At 40.0% G+C, this 25,527-nt stretch overlaps 1 protein-coding gene across 1 annotated transcript in view; it reads left to right on the forward strand.

Annotated features, from left to right (window-relative positions):
• il17rd (interleukin 17 receptor D) overlaps positions 1-25,527 on the forward strand; it is a 90,023-nt gene that overhangs the window by 39,532 nt on the left and 24,964 nt on the right. The window contains exons 4-7 of the mRNA XM_063068057.1: positions 10,851-10,975; positions 14,869-14,983; positions 18,879-19,033; positions 24,153-24,207. Of these exons, the coding sequence (XP_062924127.1) occupies positions 10,851-10,975; positions 14,869-14,983; positions 18,879-19,033; positions 24,153-24,207 (450 nt within the window). The remainder of the gene's footprint in view (positions 1-10,850; positions 10,976-14,868; positions 14,984-18,878; positions 19,034-24,152; positions 24,208-25,527) is intronic.

Here is a 25,527-nt window from a genome sequence, read left to right on the forward strand (position 1 = left end):
AGGGCAGTACAATATGGAGAGTAAACTGTTGCCCACGTAGCAAGCTGCCCCACTCCACGCAGCTGATGGGTCCAAAGAGACCGATTATAGTTTGGTTCCAGTAACATCGCAGGAGTTGCCAGTCGACATTGAACTCAACGTCGGACTGCCTTAGGGACTCCAGCTCCGGGGTTTTCCTCAGGGTTTACTGCCGAAGCCTTCCCCATGAGTGGGCATAGCCACAAGGCAGCAGGGGCTTTCTTTCTCCGATTTGGCTATGTTCATTCCCAGTAATTATGGCACATTTTTTTGATTCAGTGAGTAGAACAAGCTAGAAAAATGTTTCCTGATCCCTGGTTTGCTAGGTTTCTTGCACCAGAACAAGAACTTTCATTCACAGTGTTTTAATGTAATAATACTTACAATTTTTCCTCGTGACTGCAGAGCTACATAGAAAGTATTAAACAGGTGACCAAAAGTTTGTTCAGTGGTTTTAAGGAGGTTCTTAAAGAAAAATGGTGGGGTGGGGGAGGAGGGATGGAAAGGAAAAAATGAGCGAAGATGCCTAAAGGGAGAATTCTTCTGGGCATTGTACTGGATCACTGTTTTTCTTTAAGTACAAGTAGATAAAGGATATTGAAAGGAATATTTACTCGAAAAGGGTTTGTAGTGATCTCTGGGTTCAAAGGGCAAATGAACATCTGTCCAGTACTGTAGGAGTCACTTTGTACATTAGAACGTATAAAAAGATTAGTATAGTAATATGTATGTAAATCAATGCTAACATTAAAAGTATGTAATCAACTTTAAGTATAGAATGTCTGCATCAAATACTGTCATCTTTAATAATAATCACAGTGTATTTGGTTCATACAGTCAATCCATTTTCTAAAATGGATACCATAACTTGATCTGATCCCAGGTAGTACTAAATTCATTGAACTTTTGTTCCAAAAAGTAATACAATAGTTGCATTGAACTGCAATCTAGTTTCAAAAATATAACTTTGTTTACAATGCTAACCAAAGAATGGGTCGACTTTGATTCGTTTGATACTGGTAACCCGATGCTCTACATAAACACATCAAATGCACAAGTAATAGTTCAGACAATTTGAGGCATGTACCTTTTAATTATACATTCTACAGATGAGCAAGTCGAAATGTGACTAGGGGCTTAATCTCCTCCCTTTGCAGTTCACACGCCATCACAAGTAAGATTTTATATCGTGGAACATGTAAAAGGTCTGGCAGCCTGAAGCTTACCCATGCTATAGAGATAGAATCTTTTGGAGATTGTGAGGTGATGTGATGTTGAAAGACTTTTCAGGCCTCTGCCATGTTTGAAATATGAATCGATTGGTATGTTTACATAGACTTCGTAGAATGCAATTAAAGAGAGTGGATAAAAGACATTAGTTTAGATCTGGCCATTGTATAACAGTAAATCATCACCTCAAGAGATTCTCAGATTCTTGAAATCTAGAGCAACATGGACAAAATGCTGGAGGAACTCAGCAGGTCAGGTAGCATTTGTGGAAATGAATAAACAGTAGATGTTCTGGGACAAGATCTTTCATCAGGACTGGAAAGGAAAAGGGAAGATGCCAGAATAAGAAGGTGAGCTGAGAGGAAGGAAGACAAGCTAGAAGGTAGTAGGTGGGTCCAGGTGTGTGGGAGAGCAGGGATAAGGTAAGAAGCTGGGAGGTGATGGATGAAAAGGGTAAAGTGCTGGAGAAGAAGGAATCTGATAGGAGAGGACAGTGGACCATGGGAGAGTTCCTTGTAACCATTGAAGTTCTTTTAAGGTATAATTACTGTTGTAAATACAAAGGTTGCTGCTTTTCCATGGAACCAGAATCTACAGTATGTGGAGTGCAAGCAAGTTATCCTTGCATAAGAAGAAGAATCTGTTCTAGTTGTAGCAAAGGATAATATTGTCCAGAACATATAGTTAGTGTTTGTTCTTTGATGCATTGGAACCTTTTTATGTCTGCTTAAAATTTTAATGTTCGTTTTTGTTCCCTTTTGCTACTTTAGAATGAATAAGCATCATGGGTTTCTTAACAGTACATTTTCAGAGTTGTGTGCCTACTTTACATCACAAAAGGTTTAAGACCCAGATAATTTAGTGAGAAATGTGACCCAGCAGAAGGAATGGGAAGAATCAGAATGCTCCCTTGTCTCTTTTACACCTTGACTAGACATCCTAGTTTGCTATGTATGAAAGGCCAGGAAGACAGTGCCATAGTGATATGCAGAGATGTCTGCCTTAATGACAGGAATTTATTTTTTCTCTCTGCCCCTTTCTTGTAATTTAATGCAAGCCATTGTTTCTTCCTCTGTGTGGAGAAGTATGCGTCCTTTGCTCGTAGCTGCTTTGGAGCATTTTGCTGTACCTTGAAAGATTTTACATTACTATTGAGGGAATTATGAAGTAAGTAACCTTAATATAAGTACATGATTTTTGGGAAAAATGCTTAAATTATGAGGCATCACTTAGCTTAATTAATGTAGATTATTTGGCTGGAACTCAATAACAGCCGGAGAACCAGAGAGATGGCATGCTTAATCCATTGCGAAGACACTGCAAATGTACTGCTGTAGATTCTGGTTAATTGGGCAATTGGTTGATCAGGGCAGCCGGTGAATTAGGACGACTCTTAAAGAACAAAAGCAAATTGACAAAATAGCCGGGATTCCTTTGTTTATTTTGGAACACTATGCCGCTTACTTGGGGCAATCGTGTGCACTTGTGTGTTCATGCTTCGAGCAAACAGTTGCATCAATTGCACGTGCTTGTGATACGTTAACCATTTTGGGCAGATGGATGGCAATCCAAAATCCATAATTTTGATTTTTTAAAAAAATTTTTGACTTGGAAAAAAAATTTTTGAGACGCTTCCCACAAAAAGATTTGACACTAGCTGAAAAAGAAATTACCCTACTGGCCAAGTTCAAAGCCATCCACCTAACACCACTCATTTTCAGCTGGGGGAGATACGGTAACTGGAATGCTAAAATCTACAGTTGTATGCTTGATCAGCATGATAAACTGTAAGATGAAAGGGTGTTACGTGAAGGACAATGGGGAACATCCCATAAATGAAAGCGTCAAGGTAAGGGTCCAGATGTTGAAAGAGGTCCTCAGTCAATGATTTTCCATTGTAACTGGACAAGGAGTGCATATTAATGGACCAATGTTGAAAAACAAGTCAAAGGTGCTAGCTAAGAAGCTGGGTCGCGAGGATTTTAAAGCAACAGATAGTTGGTTGTCTCAATGGAAATGTCGACACCAAATTAAATTCAAGAAAGCACACCTCAAGAAAGGTAGTGCTGACATGGTAAATGCAGAAACGTGGAAACCTACAAAGCTCCCCAACTTCAAAAGTTTGTGTAGATGATATCTACAGGGCTGCTGAAACAGGCCTTTTTTATCATGCCATGCTGGGTGGTTCCCTTTGCTACAAACACGCAACACTATCAGGTTCAAAGAAAGCAATGGATCACATAACTGTGTTATGATGTTCAAATATGTCAGGAACTGAAAACAGAAATTGTTGTTGTTATTGTGAAAAGCATTAAACCTCAATGCTTAAGTGGGCTAAAAAAAAGAGTAGTTTATCAAACGAGTATTTGCCAGTATATTCATGATGAATTCCTCTGTTGGTAACCATTACAAACGAATACACGGTTTTATAGTATGTTACATAGTATACTTTTATAGTATATAATAGTTCTAGCTGCTTTTTTCCATGTGGATAATCTGCTAGTTTTCTGTGCGAGGGAGGGGGTGAGGTTTGTGATGTTTCCGAGTTTTGTTTCTTTTTCCCTTTCATGCTGGGGGAAGGACATTGATGTCATTTCTTTAAAAAGCTCCCATGGTTTTTCTGTATTTCATGGCAATCTGGAGAAGACAAATATCACAGTAGTATTGCACATGCATACTTTGACAATGAAATGGACCTTTGACCTTTTGAGTACTGTAGTAATATTGGTCATATTCTCATTTGTTCTGTATTTCATTTAAATATGTAATTTGTTACTCAGTTAAATGGTGGTTTGCCTTTTTTATATGTTTTTAATTATTTCCATGAAGCTTTGGATAATTGGGGCAGCACTTAATTGGGTCAAAACGTACTGGTCCCAATGAGTCTCAATTAACTTGAATCCACTGTATTCCCTTCACTTCATAATTAATGTCTGTCATTAAAGGAACACATTGCAATTGGATCCTCAGCTTCCTGACCAGAAGACCACAATCTGTGCAGATTGGTGATGATATCTCTTCCTCACTGACGATCAACACTGGCGCATCACAGGGGTGTGTGCTTAGCCCACTTCTCTACTTCCTGTAAACCCATGACTGTGGCTAGGTATAGATCAAATGCCATCTATAAATTTGCTGATGGTACAACCCCTGTTGGTAGAGTCTCAGATGGAGATGAGAGGGTGTACAGGAGCAAGGCATACCAGCTAGTTGAGTGGTGTCACAGCAAAAACCTTGCACTCAATGTCGGTAAGACTAAAGACCTGATTATGGACTTCAAGAAGGGTAAGATGAGGGAACATGAACTAATCCTCATAGAGGGATTAGAAGTGGAGAGGGTGAACAATTTCAAAATCCTGGATGTCAAGATCTTTGGGGATCTAGCCTGATCCCGACATTGATGCAGCTATAAAGGAGACGACAGTGGCTATATTTCATTAGGAGTTTGAGGAGATGTGGTTTGTCTCACCTAAAACACTCAAACCTCTACGTATGTACTATGGAGAGCATTCCGACAGGCTGTCGGGGTGTTTGGGGGGATGCTACTTCACAGGACCGAAAGAAACTACAGAAGGTTGTAAAACTAGTCAGCTCCGTCTTGGGTAATAGCCTCCTTGGTATCCCAGTCATCTTCAAGGAGCAGTGTCTCAGAAAGGCAGCGTCCATTACTAAGGACCCCAATCATCTAGGACATGCCCACCTCTTATTGTTACTGGCAGGAAGGAGGTACAGAAGCCTGAAGACACACACTTAGTGATTTAGGAACAGCTTCTTCCGCTCTGCCATATGATTCCTAAATGGGCATTGAACCCATGAACACTACCTCACTTTTTAAAAAATGTTTATTACTTCTGTCTTTTGCACAATTGTAATCTACTTAATATACATATACTTTAATTGATTTACTTTGGTTTTCTATATTATCATGTATTGCATTGTACTGTTGCTGCTAATTTAGCAAATTTCACAACTCATGCCGGTAATAAACCTGATTCTCCTCTTGTTTGATTAATCTGGTACTGTATCAGGTGGCTGTCTTAAAAATAAATGTTATCACTTTAACTCCTTTCTTCTTTAAACAATGCCTCCTTAGAGTGTTTGAGGGGTTGTTACACAGGAATCAACCTCTTGATTAGCAGTAAGACCTAACACTGCAGTCCTTCCCCATAAATCTTCACATTGGCAACAACATTCCCTTTAATTAATTTTTATATATAGTAGCTGCGTGGACCAACTATTGCTCCGAGCAGGAAATTTTTACACAGCCTGAAAACTGCATGGCACTGTAATTTGTTTTGTAATATGCATACCATGAATGTTTAGAATAATAATTGAAAAATCACATACTTATGGTCATTTATTGAAATACAGGACAACAAAGAAAATCTTTCACATTGTGCTCAGCGGGCTGGCGGTTTATTAACAAGTTACCATTCTGTGTTTATTTTCACAATTTGTAACTTGGAACACTGACAATGTAAATATGTTGAAGCTGTAAAATGTTTCAAAGTAAAGGTTGTGGTATGTTTATGATTTAGTAAATTTGTGGATTATATTCATTAACATAATTACAGGTTATTTCACAATTATTTTAACAGATTTCAAAATTATATTAGCATAATTTCAAAGCTATATTAACATTATATAAAAGAAAATTTCAGCTGTGAAGCAAGGAAGGCTATGTGCGCGGGAACATTTCAGTTACTGCGTGGCCATGCACCTCAGTAGCTTAGAGGGCAAGTGATTGGCTACAACAAGTGTGTGCAGTCCATGGCACATTCATCAGTGCATCTGTTTTCATGTAGTCTTGTAACGTGCCAAACGGCAACATTTATTTTTAACACCTTGTACTGTAAGACCAAGAAATTTCTGGCAGTCCTAAGAGTGTTTCAACAAGTTAATGATTTTCTAGCCGTATTGATTCTTGTCTCAGTATGCATCCCCAGGATCAGATGGTCAGTCCCCTGTTATCCTCTGTTACACAGCTGCTTGGGATAAACCTCAGAGACCCTTGCAACCTCTTCCAATCTGCCTTTGCTAACATACAGCCCATGAGGATCATCTCCTCATTGCAGTTATCCTGAGGTGTAGATGCATTGGGAGTGAGAATCTGACCTTGCAGGAAGTGTCTCACAGGGAGGGCCCTTCTCTCTACCAGCCAGGTGAAAACTCGGGTGCTTGTTGATGACTTCTAGCAACGAGGCGTTCTGCCAAATGGCTTGCTAGTCTAGAAACACAAGAGACTACGGATGTTGGAATCTGGGGCAGAAAATGAGCTGCTGGAGGAACTTGGTGGGTCAGGCTGGTTTTGGGTTTGGTTTTGATAATCTGCTGGAAAAGCCATCCCACACATTTCATCATGTACTTCTGCATGACCTGCAGAGCAATCCTTGACTTGTGGTTAAAGGTGGTGTTCTGAATTAACTTTTTTTTTAGTGTGGAATCTTGTGCGATTTAAAAAGTAAAGCCCATACTTCACAACACTGAGGACAGGTACAACCTGAGCTTGCTGTAACACTTGATGCTTGTGCACATGGGTTGTGCATGTAGCTTGATGCAGCTGGACACAGAGGTGGCTGTTAGGATGAGAGTAATGTTCAATATACTTTCTCCCTCATTTTGGGGAGATGTGTGCACCACAGCTTTTCAGATGCGGTCTAGCTTGGATCCACAGATGAAGTGGAAGATGGCTTCGGTCATTAACATAACAGAGGACCACGTACATGCAGATGGTGGCTTTGATCTGAGTGCCCCTACAGCCTGGCATCATCCCCTCACCTATAGCCATGTAATTCCTGATGGATATGGGAAAAGGGTTCTATGTAACACACATGCAGGAGAGTGGACAGTCTTGCCAGACTCCAGACCTGATAGGGAAGCTGTCTGTTTCCCATCCATTATTTGGGGCTGTTCTGCTGATGCTTGTCTGGAGTGGTCAGAGTCAATTTCTGATTTCCAGCCCCTCTCCCCTCCCCTCCCCCTACACTGAAACCCGTTTTGGAGAGTACATCTATTACGCACGTGTGTGATATCCTTCTGGCCTCAAGGAAAGTGTTCACCGCTGGGTTCTGCATGCACAGTAAGTGACCCTGAGCAGCATGAAGCTCTCTGTGATCTTTTTCCGCCAAGATTTTGCACCGCTGGTGTCGCCTGGGTGGATCGCTTGTCCCAGAACAGCATAGCTTCGTGCGGCGACAGCCATGGACGGGATCTTGTGATCCATATTCATGGATTGCCAGTTCCCGAAGCCCACCCTGTGCCTTCTGCTTGTAGATGGAGGTGATGATGCCCACCCTTGTGGATTCTGACAGACTGCCAGCAGGCCTGGATCCATCCACCCAAAAGAGCCAAGTACAACGCGGCTGACATTTCCATGTTTATTTCATCTCAAGGACACAGATGGAGACTCTCTTTCTCTGAGGTTCGTGGCTGTAGGAAGGAGAACAGATTGTTCCAGGAAGCTGGCATGTCTGTGACCTTTCTGTTGTATGTGGAGAGATTTGCTGATTTTGGGACTGGTTTATTCTTGAAATTCCTAACGTTGATTGCATGAATAACTTGTCTCCAGTTTTATTTCAGAATCACTTTCAGGTTAATAATTATGGACATACGTTGTGAAATTTGTTGTTTTGGGGTAGCAGTATAGTGCAAGATGTAATGGAATCCAGCCTCCCCACTTTGGACTCGGTGTATATTTCCTGCCACTCAGTAAAGCAAAGTCAAAGGACCCTACCCCTTGGATATTCTCTTTTCTCCCCTCTCCCATCAGGTAGAAGATACAAAAGCCTGAAGGCATGTCGCACCAGGACAGCTTCCATCCTGCAGTTATCAAACTCTTAAACAGACCTCTTATACGGGGGACGATTGATAAGTTCGTGGCCTAAGGTAGAAGGAGTCAATTTTAGAAAACGTAGCACATTTATTTTTCAACATAGTCCCTTCCTACATTTACACACTTAGTCCAGCGGTCGTGGAGCATACGGATCCCCTTCTTTGTAGAAGTCAGCATCTTGGACCTCCAGAAAGTGGTCCACAGCAGGGGGTGATTGATAAGCTCGTGGCCTAAGTTAGAAGGAGATGAGTTATACAGCTCTTGTTACATGCACGAGCAGATCAACTCTTTGAGTGATTATGCAGAAAGTTTGAAGTTAATAACTCATCGTCTACCTTAGGCCACAAACTTATCAATCACCCCTGCTGTGGGCCACTTTCTGGAGGTCCAAGACGCTGACTTCTACAAAGAAGGGATCCGTATGCTCCACAACTGCTGGACTAAGTGTGTAAATGTAGTAGGGGACTATGTTGAAAAATAAATGTACTAGGTTTTCTAAAATTGACTCCTTCTACCTTAGGCCATGAACCTATCAATCGGGCCTCGTACAATAAGCTGCACTCTTAACTTCGCAACCTACCTCATGATAATCTTGTACTTTATTGTTTACCTGTACTGCACTTTCTCTGTAACTTCTACACTTTATTCTGCATTGTTTTTTTTTAAACCTTGTTCTACCTCAATGCACTGATTTGATCTGTATGAATGGTATGCAAGATGGGCTTTTCACCATATCTTTGTATGTGTGACAATAATAAACCAATGCTAAAACTATAAATTGACTAAATAGGAACAATTTTTCCCCTTTTGTTTGCGTTCAGTCATGGAGTGTGAGTCTTCAAGTACCTGTATCACACCCCTGATGGTTGTAACTGTGGCAAAAGCCATAGTTAAAGCCAGTTTGAGTACTCTTTTATTTGGAGGTGACTTCATACAACAGATTTATCCATTTTGTGCAAAGGACTCATTCTAAATGAATCAAAATGGACAAGATTTATTCACAAATCTGCAGAGGCTGGAAATCCAAGCAACACGCACAAAATGGCGGAGGAACTCGGCAGGCCAGGCAGCATCTGTGGAATTTGTTCAGCCACTTTTGGGCAGTTTATTGAAACCAAAGAGATGGATGTCTGATCCGTCATTTGATTTTTCTTTTGTTTCTAAAAAGGCTTCCTTTCTCATTCAAAAGAAACTGTTGAGCTACTTGCAATGGTTTAAGTACTCCAGCTCAGTTGGCCACATTGTCATTGGCATTAGTTCAGACTGAAATCACTCACTGCAACAACATTAATTAGGATGGTGCAGGAAACTTGGCTGCAGAACAATGGCTTCATTGAATCATGACCCTTGCTTTGCTAATCCCTAAGGGAAGCACAAAATGATAAAGGGCATAGCTGAATGTTTCTCAAATTACAGAGTCCAAATACTCTGTACTGTCTCCATCAGACTGAGGAATTGCAAGGAACAAAATCTGTTTAATAAATCTTTAAATAATTCATTTCTACAATGCAGATAAAAATTAAGTTAAAATTCTTACTGTGAAAATCAGCAGGCTATATATGGCACAGAGAAAGTGTGGACATTCTACTGGTAAAGTCTGATTCCCTTGTTAGAGCAGTTTGTCTTTCTAACCTGTGTATTCGAAGCTAATTTTATCAGAAAAACCAGTTGAAACTTCAATCTATAAAGAAATGAGAAAACAACAGTAGAAATGCTGGAGAGGTATAGAAGCATATTAGCAGAACAAAGGAGTCTTGTGGTAACAAGCTTACCTGAGAGTTGGCAGAGGGGTAATCGGTTTTTAGTACCTTTCTACACAGATCCAAGAAACAAATAAACGCACAGCAAAGATAATCACAGAAGTGCCAGAGATATTTAATATACAAGCAGCCTCCAGGCTATGGTGGTGTTTTGTTCCTGAGACCTGTTCATAACCTGATCTGACAGTGACACAATCACAGAAGCAGTCTCTGATCCTGTCACACACTCTGTTTTTTTGTAATAGGAGAGTGACCAGGCCAAAGAAGTGTGGTCATCAGTTGGCTTCACCAATTCAGTGAGCAAGTGCCTGTTCATCCCTCCCAGCTCTGCTTGGCTTGGGGAGAGAAAGGACTTGGAAAAGCCCCATTTCCACCTGACAAGTGATGCCCATTGCCCCACAGCAGCTAGAAAATCTAACCACATCTCAAACACTCATTAGTATTTTTGGGGTGTCTACAAATCAGGGAAGACCTGGAAATGGAAATTTCTCAGGCATTCAGGTTGCATCCGTAGAGGAAGCAACAGAGTTAATGTTTCAGGTTAATAACAGTTTGTAAGAAAGGATGCAGCAGTTTAAGTATTTATTTCAGTTTTCCAATACTTTTGTTCTTTTTCCTAAATTGCAGTTTAATTCATTACCACTGATTTTGCTGAAATGCCCATCCTGAAGAAGTTCTGTTCATCTAAGATAGTTTACTGGTTATGTAATGCTCATCTATAAAAGAATTTAATGGCTTAAATTATGTTGTTCAAATTAACACAAATGAAACAGTTTACTCTGCAATTATATTTATATTTGAGGATAGTTTGACTACGAAACAATTGCATTACTTCCTCTGCAGACAACTTTGGTTGATGAGATTCGAGTGGATTGCTAGTGTACATAGTTATTAACATGTTTCTATTAGTTTCTGCTAATGAATTGCAGACTCTGTTGATTTATCTGCTGGTGCTCTGTTCTGGCGTTTGCAGTACATTTTTATATTTTTGTTATTTTTTTTAAATCCAGGTATTGAATATATCAGAGGCTTCAAAATAATTCTTCAAGAAGCTAAGTCAGTTGGTGCTGGAAAATCATGTCAGGCATTGGTTTTAGAAGAAGGAGATCAACTCAAATATTTCAATAAAACTCTTGTAAGTATACTGTCCTTGTTAAGGAACAAATCTTTTCCAGATTTTTAAATCAAATATTTACCTGTAGCTTTAGATATATTCAACAAATGCATGTGTTTAGTTGTTAAAGGTTCCTAACTTTGGTCTGTCTTAAAAATTGATCAACATTTGCACTTTTAAATTTGGTTCTTGTATAAGTTTGCAATTAAATCTATGCTTTCTCTAAGGTTTATTACAGTCCTCTGAAATCTAGACTAGATAACAAGCTTCAAAATTACTCCCTAATATTTGTTAAATTTGCTGCATGTATCAGTGGGTGCAATAACATAATGGATATGTTAACATGGCAGTATGTGAATTTGAATTCAGTTCATTTGACTCATTCAGAAATACAATTGTCAGCACCCCCTTGTCTTTAGAAGGAAATGTTTGTACTATCTCTGATCTTCGATCCTTGTCCAGCGCTGAGTGACAGTTGTGATGGTTTAATTAGGCTGGAATCCTTTGGTACATTGCAGAGGAGAATAATCATTGTTGTTCATCAGAACTTCCTGCTGGAAAGTGCATATGCAATAATTTTGAGTGACAACTGGAAAAGACTCTGCTAATATACTTCTCACAAAATTAAATAGCCTTTAGCCATTTGTGACTTCAACTTGTGCTTTGCAGAAGGGCGAAGGCTGGAGCAATGGAAGTTCAGCTCAATGATGGTTGATAGCTTTAGAATGAGATAAAAAGGGTAAATAATTTAAAAGAAAATGCACAACACTTCCTACTAAAGTAATTGTAGTTTAAGCAACACAGATACAAAACACAAGATATAAAATTTGATGGATGATTGATGCTAGTGTGAATTGCCATAGGATGATTTGCTATGTTAAAAAATATTACATAAACACTGTTTGTTATAGTAGGTAAACTGTTTCCAGTTTATAACCTTTATAAAAATAGGACAAATCAAATTGGTAGATGTATTTCAAAGTATGAGTTTATAGGATAGACATGTAATGAGACAAGGTTAGTTATTGATCTGAAGCTAATGTGTGATCATAACCTGATAGAGATTCACATTCAGTTTTGACAGTGAGAAACTTTGGCCTGAACCTAATAAGTCAAGTGTAAGTAAAGGCACTTATCATGTATAAACTCAGATTTGTTGAACGTGGACTCGGAAATGAATTAAATGCAGGAATATAAATATCCAGTGGTGGATTATTAGGAAATATTAAACAACAGGAAGGGCTACACCACTCTGGATCACTTAACGAATAAAAATTAAAAATTCTCATCAAAGTTGCAGTATATTCTATTGAGAAATAAATATTCATAAAAAGGATGATTCATCTATGGAGAAACAAAGAAATTGAAAGGGCATATAATCTTATAAAGATTAGTACTGAACCAGAAGATCAGGAGTATTTTAGTAGCTCTTTTGCAGAAGATGGAGAAAATACATTGAGAATAAAGTAGCAAGAAAAAATAAAACAGTATGTAAAAAAGAAGAGTAGTTAAATTAAATATTAGTCCCTTGGGGATGAGACTAGTGAATTAGTGATAAGAAAATGTATTTTATCTTCGAGGTAGAAGATGCTGAAAGAATGCTAATAGTAGAGGGAAAAAAAGGACAAACATTGAGAAGAACTTAATGTTTCCATTATAATTTGAGAAAAATATTGGATAAACCAAGGGAACTGAAAATTCAAGTTCCTGATGTCCTCCATCCTAAGGTATTAAAAGAAGTGACTGCAAAGATAATGAATGCATTGATTATGATCTTGTAAGTTTTTCTATGTTCTGGATATATTCCAGTGAATTCAAAACCTATAAATGTAGTTGTAGTTTTTCAATCCACTGGGACATATCCCGAATGAAGGGAGATGTACAAAACTGGCCTCAATTTTTATGATCGGTTGTTGGAAAGCATTGGAATTCAATGGGAAGGAAGTAGTAAAAGAACATTTAAAAATCATATTACAGTTCAGCAGAATTTTATAATAGGGAAATAGTGTTTGACAACTTTAACGAGATTTCCTTGAGAATGGGAGGGAACGTCAACTCAGACCATGAGAGGCCTGTGTCGGGCATTTTCATGCCTTACAAGGCGCAGATTGGAAGTCTGTGTGGGGCGCCACTCCTCGCACAGACTAGAGCAATGTGTGATTAAGTACCTTGCTCAAGGACACAAACACGCTGCTACAGCTGAGGCTCGAGCTAGTGACCTTCAAATCACTAGACGAACGCCTTAACCACTTGGCCACGTGCCCTCCCTCTCTCCCCCTCCTCTTGAGGATGCCTAGCAGGTGGCATAAAGGGGAACCTATAAGTGTTGCATATTTGGATTTTCAGAATTCATTTAATGCAGTGCCACATATAAAATTGCATTTCATTCGAGCTTACGAAGTTGGGTTTAATATATCAGCATGGATAGTGGATTGGCTGAAGGAATCAGTTCTATCTACAATCTATTTTAATGCAAGATAAAAAGACCAAGTGTACTGTTGCCAGTACAAAGATAGCTGGGAAAACAAAGAGAACAGAGAATCCATTGATAGATTACGTGATTAGGAAAATAATTGGTTGATGAGTGTAATTTGAATAAATGTGAATATGGGAGGAGTAGAAAAGAATATTGTTTAAGCAGAGATGACAGAGTGCTGCTAAGCTGACAGGTCTGGAGGCCTTCACACATGAAGCTCAATATTCACATGCAGACGCAGCAAACAGATAGTAAGGTAAATAAAAGCACAAGAGATTCTGCAGATGCTGGAAATCCAGAGCTTACTCAGCAGGTCAGGCAGCATCGATGGAAATGAATAAACAGTTGACATTTCATGCCGAGACCCTTCATCAGGACCAGCAAGGAAAGAAGAACGCAAACAACAGGAATTCTGCAGATGCTGGAAATTCAAGCAACACACATCAAAGTTGCTGGTGAACGCAGCAGGCCAGGCAGCATCTCTAGGAAGAGGTACAGTCGACGCTTCAGGCCTGAAACGTCGACTGTACCTCTTCCTAGAGATGCTGCCTGGCCTGCTGCGTTCACCAGCAACTTTGAAGGAAAGAAGAACGTGGGTCCCCTTTCTTCATCTTCCCCCTTCCTTTCCAGTCCTGATGAAGGATCTCAGCTGAAATTTACTCATTAATTTTTAACTGCTTTTTCAGTTCTATAGAAGCTGCCTGACCTACTAAGTTTCTCCAGTATTCTGTGTGTGTTGTAACGTAAATAAATGTTGGCTTTATTGCAAGGGATTGGGTACCAAAGCAGTGAAGTCCAACTATAATTATGCAGACCACACCTGGAACATAGTGTACAGTTTTGCTCTCCCTACATAAAAAAGAATATATAGAAAAGATTCACTAGGTTGATTCCTGGAATGAAGAATATATCTCCTGAGGAATGATTGAGCAAGTTGGTGATTTATTTACTGGAATGTAGAAGAAACGAAAAAAGTTTAAAAAGAAACTCACTGGGTAGGTGCTAAGTGTACATTTCCTCTTATTGGGAAATCTAGAACATAGGGGCGTTCCTCAAGGAGGGTTTCTTGTTCTGAGGATCATGACCATTTGAAATTCTCTGTCCCAGAGGGCAATAGAAAGTTAATCATTGAATATATGTAAGGTGAAATTGATTGATGATTGGATGATAATTTGATGATAAAGTGATGCTGAAGCCAAGATGAGATTGAACATGTCTGCATTGAATGGTGGAGCAAGCTTTATAGATCAGATGGCTATTGACTAACGTGTTTCTTATGGGAAACCATGGAGATTATTAGCCTAGAAAATCTCAATCCTAATGGTGCATCTTTAAATGAACCATTAATTGTTATCTAAAACTTAAAGGACATCGTAAGTGTGAACTAGATGAACCTCTGGTCATTTCTGTAGCCAAATAAATTTCGTTCTTTTTTCAGGTTTTGAAATCTCACCCATTTCGAAGTTTGAAGTTTAAAACACTATATAATGTGACAATTTTACCATTTCCAAATCTTCTGGAAGAAAATAATACTTTTCAGTTTGAGGTTGAATGTAAGTATCAGTGTGAAATTAATATGATGATTTTTGAAGAGAATTAGACCAAGTACAGAGCTCAGAACTAAATCACCAGTTAGCATTAACACACCAGTTCAATGAATTTAATTGCAACCTTTTATGAATGAGTAACTGTCATATATTGATGATCAAACATTGCCACCAGTGGCTTTTCCTTTTGATGATCGTTAGCCCTTTGAATGATGATCCACAACTAGTTCCAGTTTGATGTGATGGAATGTCTTGTACAGGGCTGCATTTAATGCACCAAGTAATATTGTTACAGGCTTCTGTCACTTGAATATGCTGGTTGCTTGATTTCCTTTTAAGGAAATGTAATCATTTTGTATTCTGGTGGGCAGTGTGTAGATATTGTATTGAAGTGATACTGTCAATGGAATCTTGGGGGAAAGATGGGTGACATAAGGTGGAAATAGAATAATTCCTTGTTACTGACTTCATTCTTTACTTATTTAAACTGCTAAATGCGATAGAGTTATCAATATTAACATTTAGTTTAAATTAGTGAGAAATATTAACCAGATATTTGAATCAAAAGTAGCCTTCAGCTTCTTTATTTGAACCATTTCAGGATGAAGTGATATACCAATTACTTTCTCTGAAAGTTCTCCCTTGCTGTCTTTTAAAATGTGTTGTATTTTTCTTTAAATTAATCAGAATCACTTTATTGCCAATATGTAAGACATACCAGAATCAATGAACATTAGTTGACTGCAAGGAGTAATACATTATATAAAAACCAAAGAAAAAATCCCAAGATATGAATGCACTTTGTTCTCCTCTAACATTTATGGAAAATGTATTGAAATAAGAAAATAGCCTTAATTTTATGGTTGAAAGTAATGTGAGGCTTTGATATTTTCTAATAAGTATAACTGGCAGGAACTTCAGGCAATCATGCGGATGTAGTTACTGGTTGTAATCAGGAAGTTTGAATCAAAGCTACTGCCAGAAGCTGCATTGTAACAGCATCCCACTGAGAGATGGCATTTAAAATCTAGAATCATTATCAGATTTAATATTACCGGCATATGTCGTGAGATTTATTAGCTTTATGACAGCAGTACAATGCAATATATGATAGATAAATATAGAGAAAAAAACTGAGTTACATTAAATGTATAGTGTATATATCTATAAAATCGTTAAATTAAAATAAGTAGTACAAAAATAACAGAAATTTAAAAAGTAGTGAGGTAGTGTTCATGGGCTCAATGTCCATTTAGGAATTGAATGACAGAGGGGAAGAAGCTGTTCCTGAATCGCTCAGTGTGTGTCTTCAAGCTTCTGTACCTCCTTCCCGATGGTAACAGTGTGAAGAGGACATCTGCTGTGTGGTGGGGGTCCTTAATGATGGACACCGTATTCCTAATGCACCATTCCTTGTAGGTGTCTAGCCCCTATTGACATCAACGGATCTGAGGTTGAGAGGGTGAACAGCTTTAAGTGCCTCTGCATAAACATCACTGAAGACCTCACGTGGTCTGTGCATACTGGCTGTGTGGTGAAAAAGGCACGACAGTGCCTCTTTCACCTCAGACAGTTGAACAGGTTTGGTATGGGCCCCCAAATCCTAAGAACTTTCTATAGAGGCATAAATGAGAGCATCCTGACTAGCTGCATCTCTGCTGGTATGGGAACTGTACTTCCCTCAATCGCAGGACTCTGCAGAGAGTGGTGCAGACAGCCCAGCACATCTGTAGATGTGAACTTCCCACTTTTCAGGACATTTACAAGGACAGGTGTGTAAAAAAGGCCTGAAGGATCATTGGGGACCTGAGTCACCCCAACCACAAACAGTTCCAGCTGCTACCATCTGAGAAACAGAAAAGTCAGGACCAACAGGCTCTGGGACATCATCTTCCACCAGGCCATCAGACCATTTAATTCATGCTGATGCAACTGTATTTCTATGTTACATTGACTGTCCTGTTGTACATAATATTTATTATCAATTACTATAAATTGCACATTTAGACAGAGATGAAATGTAAAGATTTTTATTCCTCACGTATATGAAGGATATAAGTAATAAAGTCAATTCAATTCTTGGATACTACAGAGGCTGATACCCATGAAGGCACTGACTAATTTTACAAGTTACCGCAACTTACTTCGATCTTGTGCAGTAGCCCCCCCCACCATACCAGACGGTGATGTAGCCGGTCACAATGCTCTCCACAGTGCATTTGTAGAAGTTTTCAATTGTTTTAGTTGACAAACCAAACAGAATCTTCTCAAACTTCTAATAAAATATAGCAACTGTCTTGCCTTCTTCACAGTTGCATTAGTATGTTGGGATCAGGTTAGGCCCTCAGACATATTGACACCCAGGAACTTGAAATTGCTCACTCTCTCCACTTCTGATCCCTCTATAAGGAATGGTTTGTGTTCCTTCATCTTGCCCTTCCTGAAGTCCACAACCAGCTTTTTAGTTTTGCTGATGTTGAGAGCAGGGTTGTTGCTGTAACAGCACTCAACTGTATATCTGGCTCCTGTACACCCTTTCATTACCATTTGAAATTCTATCAACGATGGTTGTATCATCAGCAAATTTATAGATGCTGTTTGAGCTACACCTAGCCACACAGTCACGGGTGTAGAAAGAGTAGAGCAGAGGGCTAAGCACCCCCCCCCCCCGTGGAGCGCCACTGCTAATTGTCAGCGAAGTGGAAATGTTATTTCCAATCCGCACAGATTGTGGTCTTCTGGTTAGGAAATTGAGGATCCAGTTGCAGAGGGAGGTACAGAGGCCCAGAATTTGTAGCTTTCAATCAGGCCTGTAGGAATGATGATGTTTGATGTTTAAAGACTGAGCTATGGTCAATGAGCAGCATCCTGACAGAGGTATTTGCATTGGAACTGCATGGGATTCCTATACAATTGTGTACTTAAGACCATAACACATGGGGGTAGAATTAGGCCATTGTGTCTGCTCTGCCATTCAATTGTGGCTAATTTATTAACCCTCTGACCCCAATCTCCTGCTGTAATCTTTGATGCCCTAACTAATCAAGAATCAATCAACCTCCGCTTTAAATATACCCAATCTTGGCCTCCGCCGCTGTCAGTGACAATGAATTCCATGGATTCACTATCCTCTGGCTAAAGAAATTCTTCCTCATCTCTGTCTTAAATGGACATCCCTCTATTCTCAGGCTGCACCCTCTGGTCCTAGACTCCCCCCAATAGGAAACATCCTCTCCACATCCACTCAATCTAGGCCTTTCAATATTCAATAGGTATCAATTAGATCCTGCCCCCCCGCCCCCTCCCCATTCTTCTAAACTCCAGCGAGTACAGGCCCAGAGCTATTAAATGCTCCTCATACATTAATTCTTTCATTCCTGGAATCGTAATTGTGAACCTCATCTAGACCCTTTCCAATGCCAGCTGAGGTTTTATAAGACACTGGTTAGTCCACACCTGGAATATTGTGAGCAGTTTTGGGCCCCTTATCTAAGAAGATCAGATGGCGGGGTGGAGGTGCGTCTCTATTGAAGGAGGTGTAAGGTGCTCCTTTTCTCCGCTAGCCTGCAGGTCATCTTTGGGCAAGGTGTAGCACCTGCTTAGCCCCCAGTCAAGGTCACGTGAAGCCATGAGATATTGCATATCAGAAGTCCTGGTTATGCGACCTCTGTCGCTAGGTAGACAACCTCTCAAGAGTATTAATAATGGCTGGGGTCATCTTGTAAAGGCATTGCCCAGAAGGAGACGATGGTAAACCACTTCTGTAGAAAAATTTTTCAAGAACAATCATGGTCAAGAGAGATTTAAAAAAAAAATTGTCCATCTTTTTCCTGGAATTTAAAGACCAATAACGAGAGTACTTAATAAAATAATTAATTCTCATTCTTGCTTTTACTAATAGGCTGGTCTCCAAAGAATCTAGATGTCAATCAGCCATACCTTTCTACAAATGTAAATGCTACTTTTGACTTGGCTCCATCCATATTTGGATTTAAAGCTTATCACGTGCGCTGTAAGATGAACCCTGGTTTCCATAAGGACAAAAATATTTTTGTGGTAAGCATCCTTAATATTTGAAGAAAAGCTGTGGAACTTTGTAATATTTTATTAATTGCAGTAAATATCACCATGGGCTCCCTGGTCTTTGATGATCCTACTTCTCCAGAGCAGTGTTCTTTATACCCTCTTGGTACGTTTCCAAATCACCAGCCTTTTCAGTTTCTAAAGCTACATTTTCCCCATTAATTAGAATTTATGTTGAGAGGATGGAATTTATCATTGAGTGATAGAAGACCTTTAGACAAGTATTGCAGCCAGTAATCTTTGTTCTCTATATGCTTTATTTTCGAATGTATGATAGGTTGAAAGGCTCTCTTGCTGTATGATTTAAGTCAATAAATCTTTTTTTTGGTTGCACTACTAAAATTAATTTTAAAAATAAACATGAAAAGAAAATTCAATTGAGCTTGAGAAATTAGTTAAAAGGTCAGGCTTTGGCCCTTCTGTTAAGGAAGCAATACTATTATTGTTGCTCTTAATGACAACTTGAAAATAATTTGGCTTGACATGTCATTAATCACAGCCTGTGTTGTGAATAACTTCAGTATGTTCTATTTGTATTAGAACTAGCCAATTCTTATGTTAATTAACTTGTGATATTAACTCCATTTTTGTGCCTGTATAGATACTGCCTGACCCTCTGAATATTTTTAGAGTCTTTTATTTCCTGTTAACAGCATTGGTGAAATTATGCATCTTACATTGACACAATTGTTTTTTCTCTCTCATTTATTCTCAGTCATCTCCTGTTTGCATCTTCTCCAGACTGATCAGCTATGATTAACATGCCTTCATCTCCCTCTCTTGGGCTCCACCACCCTTTGTCACTCATTCCCTCTCTGTCTCCATTGTATCACAAATATTCCCTTTCTATGCTCCAGCCTTCTCACTTCCCTGCAACTTAAAACTTGTTTGAGCTCTAACTTTAACTATTTCTGGCAAAGGGTCTTTTACCTCTGTTGCTCTCGCTCCTTAGATATTGCCTGACCCGTTGAGTACTTAAAGCAATTTCTGTTATAACTTCACTATGTCTCCTTGGAAGGGAGAAATGGCTGCCACTTTGTTGGATATCAAGTCAATTTGCCTCATTATAGAATCACAAAACATGTATAACACAGAAAGTGTCACGGAATTCTGATGGAGGGTTGTAGACCAAAACCATTGACCATTTCTCTTTCCACAGATGTAGTCTGACTTGATGAGCTTGTCTATTATTTTCTCTTTCTGTGTCCAAGCACCAGCATCTTCATAAACCTCTCAACTACGTAGTTCCTAAACTGTGTGGAGAACTTGGGCTGTAGGTTGAAGTAGTTTCATATGCAGCTACAACTAAAACACCCCTTATGGCAGGGCTTCCCAAAGTTTTATGCTATGGACCCTTACCATTAGTGGAGGAGTCTGTGGCCCCAGGTTGGGAACTCCTGCCTTAGGGTGCCTTTTTCAATCCCCTTATGAACCTGGTCTGCTACCTTCCCTTGTGGAATTTGTAGTCCTCTGGTTTCCTCCCACAGTCCAAAGATGTACTGTGGGAGGTTAATTGGTTATTGTAAATTGTCCCGTGATTAGGTTAGAGTTAATCGGGTTTGTCGGGGTTGCTGGAGCAGCATGGCTCAGAGCCTACTCCACACTCTATCACTAGATAAGGTAATTACTAAAGTAGCGCTACAAAATCCATCTGATCTTCCATACCTTTCTGTGTCCTTCCCAATCATCGTGGGATTCAGCCACCCCAACCACGTGGCCTCAAATTTATATGGATTTAATGCCATTTGCTGCTTCCTGCACAACTGATCAGACGCGACATTTTCCTGTGGTCTAAAGCTTTCACTCACATGGTCAATCACTTAGCCCATGTGTGTATCATCTGCAAACACTTTTCATGCTCCTAAATTTCAGCTTAGCGCACTATTTATATAGTGCAAAAAGCAAAGGACTGAGAGCTGATCCCTGCGGAATTCACAGGTAAAGGTTTTCACAAAGCGGGCAATGGTTATCCGGGCCAAGCTGCCTGTGGAGGTGGTAGAGAGAGAGAGAATACAACTACAACATTTAGAAGGCATTTGGGCAGGTACTTAGACTGGAAAGTCATAGAGGGATACAGGCCTCAAGTGGGCGAATGGGGAATGGGGTTAGTGTATTTGGGCAGCCTAGTTGGCATGGACAAAGTAGGATGGATGGATTTGTTCTGTGGTGTACGATTCTATGAGCTCTAATAATGTGTTAGAAGTTAAAATAACCCTCTGGATGTTGAACTAAGAATTAGCACTTCAGTGGTGGAGGAAACAATTTGGAATGTGCAAAAGTCCCTTTCATCAATATGATGGATTTTAATATACAAAAAAGGCTGATGGAGATTGATTTCCTCCCCCACCCCCTGTTCGAAGTTCTTTTCTTCATAACCACGTATCTGCTTAAAAGCCCTTGAAGAGCATCTGAGGTGGCATTTGCCAAAGATCAAAGAAATGAGATAAGTTTCAAAACATTATGATCCCTGTTGGCTTGGAAGAGAAGATCATTCATCTCCATTCAATTGGATATATGACTAGTTAAGTTATATATAGCACTTCACTGCATTTTGGTAAACATCTCTCCTGTGAATGTGATGCTCTGACTGCTACCTGAACTCGGCTCCTGGACACTGCGGTCTTGTCAGCTCGCTCAGATGAGATGATGCAAGTGAATTCTCCATCCAGTGAGGATGATGATGTGGTTGCATTTCAGAGTTAGGACACAACGTCCAACAATACCCCAGTAGGGGACTGCTGAAATACATCTGTGCATGGGAAGGTGGATCGGGTTAGATCTCAGGCGTGGAAGTGAACTTTTTAATGGCTTTGTGCTTTAACTACTTCTAAATTTTTTTTTGTTAAATCCAATTTCTTTAGTCTAAAATGCCTTTTGCTAAAAGGCATTGGCTCAAATTTCACCATTGCAAATGAGACTTTGATTTCTTTGTAAGTTGCCTTAGTACAACGTGTTAACATCTGTTTGCAAACAAGTTGCAGCTGTGAGTCGGGGTGCATGAGAGATCATCTTACTGCATCTCAGTGGCTGTATTGCAGAATATTTTGTGTGACTTGTGTAACATCCCGATCAACCTTATTCCCTTCTATCTTCCGATAATTAACTGGTTCAAGCTGCTCTGAGATGTGCGCCTTTGCAGTGGTGCGTCCGTGCGTCAAACCTCTTGAACTATTTAACCCGAGAATATAATAGAATAATTAACAAATAATGTCATTCATGAGAATCAATATTTTCCTGGGAGTTCTTGTACATTCACCATTACTTCTTGCCAAAGACAGTTGAAAAGTAAATTTTACAATCTAGATGAAAAAGGTATAATTTTGTTGGATTTTCTTGTCTCTGATGCTTAAATTGTTCTCAGGGAGTGTGGACACTATTGCTTCACCTCCCAAGTTATTGTTCTGTATACTAGTTATGATTTCAAACAAATTGTAGGTTAATACAATCTTCTCCTCCCTGAGGAGGGAGGAGAAGATGGCAGCGCAACGCAGCGCGCGCAGCCGTTCCGAATTGATATCGTATCTGTGAAGTAGGATGCCGTGCACAATCCTGATTTGATAGAGACAGACGTGAAGAAGCACGGAGGAACATCTGGAGAAACTTCTGAAATGCCTGCTTCACTGCCGCTGCTACTGTACGATCGAGAATCTCCGGAGGGAAGGTCCCAAATCCTTGGCCTTGCCTGTTGCCGGGGCCGGGGTTGAAGCACTTGGTGGAGATGGTGCTCGGTGCATTGGTGTCGGGGAGCTGGTCGAAGGCTCGGAGTTTTCGGACGGACTCGGAGTCGGACTGTGGTCGGATGTTTCCGGGATGCTGCATCGGCAAGTTTGCAGCGCTGAAGGTTTACTGTCTGCGTGAGATGATGGGACTTCCAAGGGACTTTGAGACTGTACTGTGCATGTGGTCTGTTCTTATCAAATTATGGTATTGCTTTGCACTGTTGTAACTATATGTTATAATTATGTGGTTTTTGTCAGTTTTTCAGTCTTGGTTTGTCATGTGCTTCTGTGATATAATTCTGGAAAAACATCGTATCATTTCTTAATGCATGCATTACTAAATGACAATAAAAGAGGACTGTGTGTCCTCGTAATCTAATCTAATCTAATAATGCCAGTATTGGTAAATGAGTTTGTAGTGCACATTACCAAAGTTGCTGTTCCAGAAAAATCTGAATTAATGATTTTACAAAGATAGTGTTATTCACGAACTACGATCAGTAAACATGCAGAAATATGCCAGCAGTCTCTTTTTGCTCCATTTCCTCATTTATGAGGCATGTAGATTTGGTGAGGGAAATGCTGTTTTTTTGAACCCATTTGCATTTGGAATTGGATTATTATTGTCTCATGTACTGAGATACAGTGGGGAAAAATATTATCTTGCATACTGTTCATACAGTGACGAGGTAGAACAAAGTAAAACCACAACAGTGCAGTGTAGCAGCTACTGAGAAAGTACAGGGCAAGTTATCAAGGTGCAAGATTACAATGAGGTATATTGAGGTAGTGTCCACTTTGTCATACCAGAGAACCATATGTACCAGCAGGGTAGAATCTGTCCTTGAGCCTGCTGGTATGTGCCTTCAGGCTTTTATCTTGTGCCTGATGGAAGAAGGGAGAAGAGAGAATGTCCGTGGTTGATGGGTCTTTGATTGTGCTGTCTGCTTTATGAGGCAGTAAGAAGTACAGGGAGAGTCCATGGAGGGGAGTCTGGTTTCTGTGATAGCAGTGTCCACAAGTCTGTGCAGTTTCCTGCGGTCACATGCAGAGCAATTTCCATACCAAGCTGTTGTGCTTCCAGATGGGATGCTTTCTAAAAATTAGCAAGGGCCGAACTTCTTCAGCTTCCTGAGGCGGTAGAGGCATTGGTGAGCTCTCTTAGCTGTGGCATCTATGTGGTTGCGCTGGGACAGGTTACTGAGTGATGTTGATTGCTCTAGGAACTTGAAGCTCTCGACCTCAGTCCTGTTGATGTAGACAAGCAGACGTGCATTCTTTTCTACAAGAACGCCTTTTCCCAGGTAAAGTCTGAATGGTACGTTTTGTAAATTGCATAATCTGAAATAATCTTGTGTCTTTTCTTTCAACAGGTGACGGATTCCAGCAATACCACTGGAAAACAAGTCAATTTTACAGTGAGACCAGGTATGTACTATTTTCAGTCTGGAGTAAGTGGCTACAACAAGAACAGTCAGAACCAGTAGCTCCATGTTTAAATATACTTAAAATTGCTAACAAGTAACTTGCTTTGTGAAAAGAAAATAACGATGAAAATCTGTGAAATGAACTGGAATATTTGAATTTGGGCTATGCTTTTGAAGGACAGTTTAGTGAGAGTATGACTTTGTGCGGGGGAAATTGTGTCGAGTGTTTTTGAAGAGGTGACCAAGAGGATTCATGAGAGTGGAGCAGTGGACTGTTGTCTACGCGGACTTTAGCAAAGGCTTTGTCAAGGTTCCAGTCATGAGGGTGGGGCAGTGGACTCTGTCTACGTGGACTTTAGCAAAGACTTTGATAAGGTTCCACATGGTAGGCTGGTATGGAGCATATGGGATGCGGGGTGAGCCAACTTGGTGGTAGAAGATGGTAGTGGAGGGTTGTTTTGCAAGTTGGAGGCTTGTGACCATGGTGTGCCACAGTGATTGGTGTTGGGTGCCCTGTTGTTTGCCAAATGTGTTAATGATTTGGAAGTGAATGTAATGGCATGGCTGGTTAGTGTGCAGAGGACACCAAAATTGTTGGTCTAGTGAACAGTGAAGGGGATTATCTAAGATTACAGCACAATCTAGATCAACTGGGGAAGTCGCTCAAGCGATGGCAGGTGGAATGTAACTTGGGCAAATGACAAGTGCTGCATTTTGTGAAGTTAAGCCAGGGCCTGCCAAGTGTTTTAGAACAAGGACACGTAGGGGTACCAGTATGTAATTCCCTGAGAGAGGTGACATGGATGGGCATGGTGGTGAAAAAGACACTCAACACACTTGCCTTCCTTGGACAAGACATTGAGTACAAGAGCTGGGATGTCACTTTGCACTTGCTTAAGTTGTTGGTGAGGGCACAGTGAAGTATAATGTAGTTCTGGTTGCCAGCTATGGGAATGATGTCGTTAAACTGGAAAGGTGCAGAAAAAAATTGCAAGGATGTTACCAACACTAGCAGGCTAGAATTATAAGGAGAGACTGGTTAGGCTGGGGCTTTTTCCCCTAGAGCTTAGGAGGCTGAGAGGTGACCTTATAGGGGGATATGAAATCACTAATAATGTGACTGGCCACAGTCTTTTCCCCAAGATAGGGGATTCTAAATTCTTAAACCGTAGGTTTAGTGTGAGAGGGGAAAATTTAGGGAGGGTCTGAGTGGCTCAGTTTTCCCACACACAGTGTAGTTGATATCGAGAACAGACTGCTAGAGGAAGTGGTAAAGGCCAGCATAATTACATTACTTAAAAGAGGTATGGACAGATACATG

The sequence above is a fragment of the Mobula hypostoma genome, chromosome 15 (assembly GCF_963921235.1).
Source record: "Mobula hypostoma chromosome 15, sMobHyp1.1, whole genome shotgun sequence".
In the NCBI taxonomy this organism is placed as follows: Eukaryota; Metazoa; Chordata; class Chondrichthyes; order Myliobatiformes; family Myliobatidae; genus Mobula; species Mobula hypostoma.